Source organism: Trypanosoma cruzi, genomic scaffold (assembly GCF_000209065.1).
Source record: "Trypanosoma cruzi strain CL Brener 1047053516075 genomic scaffold, whole genome shotgun sequence".
In the NCBI taxonomy this organism is placed as follows: domain Eukaryota; phylum Euglenozoa; class Kinetoplastea; order Trypanosomatida; family Trypanosomatidae; genus Trypanosoma; species Trypanosoma cruzi.
This window is the reverse complement of record NW_001849112.1, coordinates 9341-16737: the sequence shown is the minus strand read 5'-3', so window position 1 is coordinate 16737 and position 7397 is coordinate 9341. Positions and strand designations below refer to the sequence as shown.

The 7397-nt window shown below is 51.5% G+C and overlaps 5 protein-coding genes across 5 annotated transcripts, besides 7 other annotated features; all 5 read right to left on the bottom strand.

The window, feature by feature from the left end:
- Tc00.1047053507541.50 (casein kinase, putative) lies at positions 1-367 on the bottom strand (the record flags this gene model as incomplete). Its single annotated transcript, XM_800052.1, has 1 exon — positions 1-367. A coding segment is annotated over one exon (367 nt), but the record flags the coding sequence as incomplete, so codon positions are not given.
- Positions 1-7397: a sequence feature (heterozygous, non-Esmeraldo-like haplotype).
- Tc00.1047053507541.40 (casein kinase, putative) lies at positions 879-1871 on the bottom strand (the record flags this gene model as incomplete). The annotated part of the gene is made up of 1 exon (XM_800051.1): positions 879-1871. One exon carries the CDS (start codon positions 1869-1871, stop codon positions 879-881), a length of 993 nt encoding a protein of 330 aa, XP_805144.1.
- On the bottom strand, positions 2134-3072 carry Tc00.1047053507541.30 (casein kinase, putative; the record flags this gene model as incomplete). The annotated part of the gene is made up of 1 exon (XM_800050.1): positions 2134-3072. One exon carries the CDS (start codon positions 3070-3072, stop codon positions 2134-2136), a length of 939 nt encoding a protein of 312 aa, XP_805143.1.
- Positions 3311-3353: a microsatellite.
- Positions 3435-3460: a sequence feature (AT_rich).
- Positions 3546-3587: a microsatellite.
- Positions 3645-3673: a microsatellite.
- Positions 3761-3800: a microsatellite.
- On the bottom strand, positions 3844-5718 carry Tc00.1047053507541.20 (hypothetical protein, conserved; the record flags this gene model as incomplete). Its single annotated transcript, XM_800049.1, has 1 exon — positions 3844-5718. One exon carries the CDS (start codon positions 5716-5718, stop codon positions 3844-3846), a length of 1875 nt encoding a protein of 624 aa, XP_805142.1.
- Positions 5768-5845: a sequence feature (T-rich).
- On the bottom strand, positions 5927-7397 carry Tc00.1047053507541.10 (hypothetical protein, conserved; the record flags this gene model as incomplete). The annotated part of the gene is made up of 1 exon (XM_800048.1): positions 5927-7397. A coding segment is annotated over one exon (1471 nt), but the record flags the coding sequence as incomplete, so codon positions are not given.

The following is a 7397-nucleotide window of genomic DNA, read 5'->3' as shown; positions in this document are numbered from 1 at the left end:
ACTCGATGCGCGCAATCATCTGCTCCGCCAGCATCAGCGTCGTCTTCAGCGACAGCTTCCTATCACAGAAGCTGAAAAGGTCCTCGAGCGAGGGTCCCAGCAGGTCCATCACCATCACGTTGAACTCGCCCTCCACGCCATAAAAAAGAATGTTGGGGATGCCCACGACCCCGCCGCCTGCGTTGAGAATGCGGTAGAATCGGGCCTCAAAGGCAAGCTGTGGATGGCGCGTCTTCGCCTGCTCCAGCTTGATGGCCACGGTCTCGCCCGTCTGCATGTTTGTGCCGCGGAAGATCTCGCCGAACGACCCCGCCCCAATCTTCTGGCCGAGGCGGAAGCGGTTACCCACTCGAAGCTCTAAGCTCATCGTGTGTTGCGTGAGGTGTTTGTGTGACGTTCACTCCTACCTTGCCGGCAAAAAAAGAGGAGAAAAAAAAGCAGCGCCCATTTTTTTGGCGGGGGCAGGAAGAGGGGCAACACCCCGCACAGCACGCCGCTCATGCGACGGGTCCCCCCTTCTTCGCACAAAGAGAGAGCCGAATCGCCGCGTCGTCACCGCTGGCGTGGGGAGGGGCGACAGGGCGCAAACATCAATAAACCGTAGCATGGGAACAGTAACGCGTACGGAGAGGGCCTCAAAAGCACGACGGAGAGAGCGCCGAGTAAGGCACACAGGGCAAAAAGGGAGACAGCGGGTGTTTTCTATTCACCTAACCTGCCACCACACATCACCGTGCACGCACCTCCTCGTGCTCAAAGCAAGAGAAGAATGTTCATTTCCTAAAATTAATGATATTTTCAACAATGGAGCGTGTGGGACGTCCAAAGACGTCGTACAAACAGTGCGCGGAACAAGGGTCCCGGACTGTGCAGGTGGGCTACGCCTGCTCTACATCCCCCCGCTCTCGTTGTTGCTGCTGCTGCTGTTTTTGTTCCTGCTGGCCGGACCCCTCCGCCTTCAGGTTCTCGTGGATGCGCTTCAGCGTCCAGTCAAACACGTAGTCCACGTGGTACCCCTCCCTAATGAAGAGCTCTCGGAAGAGCCGTTTCAGGTAGCTGTAGTCCGGCTTGTCCTCGAAGCGCAGGCCTCGGGTGTAGTTGAGGTACGCGGCAAACTCCGCGGGAAAGCCCTTGCACAGCGTCTCCACGGGCGTTGTCTGCTTGCGCTCGGATATGCGAGAGTACTTTTCCTGCTTCGTGTGCGCTTTCAGGCCCTGCCACGGCAGTGAGCCACGCAAGAAATACATCAGGATGTAGCCGATGCCCTCCAGGTCGTCGCGACGGCTCTGCTCAATGCCAAGATGCGTGTTGATCGAGCAGTACCGTGCCGTTCCCGTCAGGCTTTTCCCCTCCTTGTACGGGATGTGCTGGTGCGTGCGGGGGTCGCGGTACTTCTTGGCGAGACCAAAATCAACGACGTAGACGTGGTGCCCCTTCTTCCCGGTGCCCATCAAGAAATTGTCCGGCTTCATGTCACGGTGGATGACGCTCTTGCTGTGGACAAACTCGATGCGCGCAATCATCTGCTCCGCCAGCATCAGCGTCGTCTTCAGCGACAGCTTCCTATCACAGAAGCTGAAAAGGTCCTCGAGCGAGGGTCCCAGCAGGTCCATCACCATCACGTTGAACTCGCCCTCCACGCCATAAAAAAGAATGTTGGGGATGCCCACGACCCCGCCGCCTGCGTTGAGAATGCGGTAGAATCGGGCCTCAAAGGCAAGCTGTGGATGGCGCGTCTTCGCCTGCTCCAGCTTGATGGCCACGGTCTCGCCCGTCTGCATGTTTGTGCCGCGGAAGATCTCGCCGAACGACCCCGCCCCAATCTTCTGGCCGAGGCGGAAGCGGTTACCCACTCGAAGCTCTAAGCTCATCGTGTGTTGCGTGAGGTGTTTGTGTGACGTTCACTCCTACCTTGCCGGCAACATACGAAAAAAAAGGCGGTAATTGTTTGCTTGGGGTATTATTTTTACTTTTTTCGTCATTGCTTCCTTTATCCTGATATCATCCGATATTTTTTTAAGGTTTCAATTGTTGTTTACAAGTAGATTTTTCTCTCCAACTTTTCTTCAGTATTTAAGCCGCTTTGTTCAGGCATTTTGTGCATGTTGCGGCCCATATTAAGTTTCCCTTAAACTAATTGTTAGACAATTCTTTCTCTTCATCCTGAAGACTCTCGTGGATGCGCTTCAGCGTCCAGTCAAACACGTAGTCCACGTGGTATCCCTCCCTAATGAAGAGCTCTCGGAAGAGCCGTTTCAGGTAGCTGTAGTCCGGCTTGTCCTCGAAGCGCAGGCCTCGGGTGTAGTTGAGGTACGCGGCAAACTCCGCGGGAAAGCCCTTGCACAGCGTCTCTAGCGATAAAGACATTTTACATTTAGCAATCGCGACGTACTTTTCTTGTTTGGTTGCAGCTGGTAAACCCTGCCACGGCAGTGAGCCACGCAAGAAATACATCAGGATGTAGCCGATGCCCTCCAGGTCGTCGCGACGGCTCTGCTCAATGCCAAGATGCGTGTTGATCGAGCAGTACCGTGCCGTTCCCGTCAGGCTTTTCCCCTCCTTGTACGGGATGTGCTGGTGCGTGCGGGGGTCGCGGTACTTCTTGGCGAGACCAAAATCAACGACGTAGACGTGGTGCCCCTTCTTCCCGGTGCCCATCAAGAAATTGTCCGGCTTCATGTCACGGTGGATGACGCTCTTGCTGTGGACAAACTCGATGCGCGCAATCATCTGCTCCGCCAGCATCAGCGTCGTCTTCAGCGACAGCTTTCTACCACAGAAGCTGAAAAGGTCCTCGAGCGAGGGTCCCAGCAGGTCCATCACCATCACGTTGAACTCGCCCTCCACGCCATAAAAAAGAATGTTGGGGATGCCCACGACCCCGCCGCCTGCGTTGAGAATGCGGTAGAATCGGGCCTCAAAGGCAAGCTGTGGATGGCGCGTCTTCGCCTGCTCCAGCTTGATGGCCACGGTCTCGCCCGTCTGCATGTTTGTGCCGCGGAAGATCTCGCCGAACGACCCCGCCCCAATCTTCTGACTAATGCAATACCTGTTTGCAATCATTAGGTTCATTTATGCAGTCGTTTTTTTTTGTTGTTGTTGTTGTTTTTGCTGGTAGTTCTCTCGTTGAAATAAATTTTCTATTTATATTTGTTGGTTTCTCCTTTGTGGAATTGGATGTTATTTTTCCTATTGTGTTTTAATGATATTGGTGACCAAGGCGTCTTAATGTTTATTTTACCCCGTCTTTTGATTGTATTTGTGGTTGTAATAGTCAAATTTCATTCGCTCATTAAAAGTGATAAATGACAAAAAAAACAAAAAAAAAAAAAAAGAAAAGAAGAAAAAAAGAAGACCAGAAGAGAAAAAGATGGCAAACCATAATGTATTTATATATATTGAGTAACGTAAGAGTATAGAGAACATGATAAATGTTTATAAATATATATATATATATATTCTCTTTTTCTTTTTTCCTTTTCTTTCCTCACATATGTATATATACACACATATGTATGTATTTTGTCTCGTATTTTTGGTTTGAGTTTTTTTCTGTTTTTTTTTTTTTTTTTTTTTTTTTATCTTTTCGTGTGTGTATTTGATGCAATTTTGTGTTTGCATGGTTGTTGCAGAGTTCTGAATAGTTTTTTTTTTTTTTTTTTTTTTTTTTTTTCGCTCGTTTGTCTCGTTCCTCCACCTCCCCCGTCTACTACTTCTAGTGGTGTGTATATATATTGTCCCACCTTCATCCATTCATCACTTCTTTTTTTTTTTTTTGTTTGTTTGTTTGTTTTTCTTTTCGGTTTGTTGCATATCATCGTCTGGCACGCTGAAAGGTAAACACTATGCATTCTTTTTGGCATGGTCCGTAGCCTCCTCACCGACGTCGCTCTCACCGTCTGTTTTCCCATCTTCCTTCTCCAACTCGTTGTCGTCCCATCCAGCGTATTCTGTGGAGCCCCCACCGTAATACCGGTTCGCCTTCTTCCGACGATGTTCTTTTGTGAGATCCGCCGACGCAATAGACTCGGCAGCAAGTCTTCTTTCTTCCTCCTCCTCCTTTGCACGCATCTCGGCCATCGTGCGGAATCGACTCCCTTGTGCAGTTGTCCCTGCGGCACGCGTATCACCGAATGGCAACGCTGTTGTTTGGGTTGTCCCAACAAAGGGAGTTGACGCACCGGCGCGTCGCAGCAACGAGGAAACGAGGCCAAATAACCCAATTTTGTTGACTTCTGTGAGTTTCGGCTCCTGTCGAGCATTCGGTGGGCCTCCAGTAGGCACGACTCGCAGGGCGGACGAGCTGCGCATCCCAAGGGTCTCAAGGGGTTTTGTCTCCTCCTCGAGGGAAAAGCGATGTGGCGGGTACACTCGAGCAAATACAAAGGCATCGTGGCCGATCAACCCTGCAATTGGGCGGCGTAGGTGTGTAGATAAGGTGGCGACGGCGGGGTCAAGATCATCCACCATGTGGGCGCCGCCGCTCGGAAGGGAGCAACGCACATGTATACGGGCATTTTCTCTGTTAATAGAAGAATTGTGCGCCGGCTTCGTCTCCTGCTTCTCTTCCACAGCAGAGGCTGTGGGAGGCAAGGCGTCTTTCTGTTGTTCAATGTTCGGCTCCCCGCTCAAAGAATTGCCACCGATTCTACACACACCGCCGTCGCACCTCATCACATTTTCTCTTTCGCCGTTTTCGGTTTGAGGCTCTCTGCCGCAACTTGGCCCAACTGGCTGTGGCCCCGTCGCACTCGGCTCGTTCCTCACCACCGTCACTTTTGTGTTGTGTGGCATTGTGTGAATTTCAATCTTGGCAGCGGCCTCAACGGAATCAACCACCACGTGGCCAGTCGCCTTTTCGCCGCTGGTGGAGTTTGGGGTGGCCGTCTCGGGTGGTTCGATGTGCAAGACGAACGTTTGGCCTCCGTGTGAACGTGCCGTCCCACCTGCCACCTGCCGTTCCCGGCCGAGGGCCTGCTCGACCTTCACCCACACGGTACGCAACGTCATGCCGGGTGATGTGACGACAAATTCCCTCTTATCAAGGCCGTTAAGCTCAATGAAGTGAAGACCCTTGAGACCCCCACTCCCACTCCCAGCAACAGTGCCAGACGCCGTTCCACTTGCACAAGTAGCAGTGATTCCAACCCCCGTTGACAGCACCATACTTCCTCCCTCCGCAACTGCCGCATTCATTTCTTCCACCTGCCGCATGAATTCTTCCTTCGCTCTCGCAACTTTTGTTGGAGGTGGCATCTGCAACCCAAAACGAATGGCATCACAAATACGTCCAGGGGTAAGAGCGACGCCATGCAACACAATCCGTGGCTGCTCTCGTAGGGAAGATGGAAACACGTGAAGACGTGGAACCGTGTTGCTGGCCTCTGGCACGGCAGCAATAAAGAGATTATGTGCCTCCGAGCCTGCCTCCATAAAATGCACAATTGTCACCAAATCCAAACGGGATTGATGCAACACAGCTTCCAACACCTTCCGCTGCGCCCCTCCATTGCTTGCCAGCGGCCCATTGCCCAACATAAAAGTTGGCTTTATTACTCTATTTCCACGGGAAGACGTTGTATACATTTCTGTAAAAGCAAAAGCATCAGTATGCCTCCCCACCTCTGAAGGAGGGCTTTGCACAAATATAAGTAACGGAATCTGCCATCGGTTGCTCAGTTCGAGCGCCTCCTCCACGTTGTTGCACACTCGGAGCATTATATATATAAATATTGACTTAATAAAATACCTCTATATGGGCTGTAGGAACAAAAACAAGAACTCAAAAGATAAAAACAAAACAACAACAAATACACCAAAAACAAAAACAACAAAAAGAAAGACACCGATTTACACCCTCCCAACACGACGGCGACCACCATCACCTCACTGTTTCTTCCTCTTTCTTAAAGGCCCATGTAACAAATTACACGTACTTGTGAAATACGTCATTCCCACCCTTGGCGTAAAACTCCTCGACGCCACGGCGCACATAATTGGAGGGGACATATGCGGCGGCCTGTTCGGCAGATAACACAGGATACGGTTTGTAACACAGTAAAAAGGCCTCCACTTTAACTCCACATATTTCCGCGGCCTCCATGCACCTCAGTTGTGATTCTGTCTTTATAGACACCTTGCGCACCTTCCCCAACGAGGATGCAAGCGTCGAGGGTTTTTTATGCATGAAGGCAGTCCTCATTTCTCCGTATGGCAAAACATCAGATCCCGTCTTCTTCCTTGTCATCACTCCTTCTGTGGGCGTGGACGTGGCAGCGGCGTTCATGATGGCCGTACCAACAATACGCTCCACACTGTACCTCCATCCCCGCGGGACAAACACAACGTCACCCGGCAGCGCCCGAACTTCATACACGACAGGACCGTTTTGCGGTGTGGCTCCACAATTAGTGCCATATTTGGACGCCGCCGCTACCGCTGCCTCCTCTGCCGCCACATGATTGCAATGCGCTCCCTGCAGAAGTCGACTCGCTGTCCGTGGACCTTCTGCAAACGCGTGCGTCGGACCACTATAGCCCAATGCCGCTTGTCGCCGCATTCGCTCTTCATTTTGTTGTGCACACATTGTAACCACCTCCGCAGGAGCATAAAAGGAAAAAAGCAACTCGCGCTGAGGCAGAATGTACGTCTCACAATCCCTTCGCCCTAACAGGGTATAACCGCATGATCTAGATGGTGACAAGACATCATCAAATGTACTGCCAGTGCAGGCTGCAGCAGGTCGTTTTTCTGTCATCGTCCTCACATAAAAGGGTATCTTTGGGTCCAAACTCACGCCAAGCTTCCATGATTCTAAAATTCCGTTTGGAGTGCCGTGACAATCATTAACGTTTTCTCTCTTATTGCTCTCACGGTCATTTGTCGCCACGGGAAAGGCTTTAGACTCGTGCATGAGGGATTCGGGGGGCTCGCTGCACGCCTTGGGTATTGTTGCGACTTCCTCCGGTTCTTCACTGCCGTCACTTCTCCCCCCTCTTGTACACACGCGCAGAAGGCACTGAATATGTCCAAACGGCATCCCGTCTGCCACCACACCTTCATACCCTGCAGAACTCCCACATGTTGCCCCACAACGCACAACTAAAGGCGATCCTACAGCAAAGGGCACAGCAGGTTCTAAGCCACCGGCGAGTCGCGCCACCACCGACTTTCCTGTACAATCCTCTTCACTTTTATCAAAGAGTACCCGTGCCTCATGAGTGGCGGTGTTCTTTTTTGTAGTAGATGGCGTCAAAAACAGAGCAGAGGACGGCAAGTGAACGTGGACGTGGAAGAAGGAAAAAGGAAGCGACGCGACATTCCGCAGCAGCTTTCCCACAAGATCACTACAGGGGGAGCTTAAGACCGTCGTATCCCTTTCCTCCTCCGCCGTCATT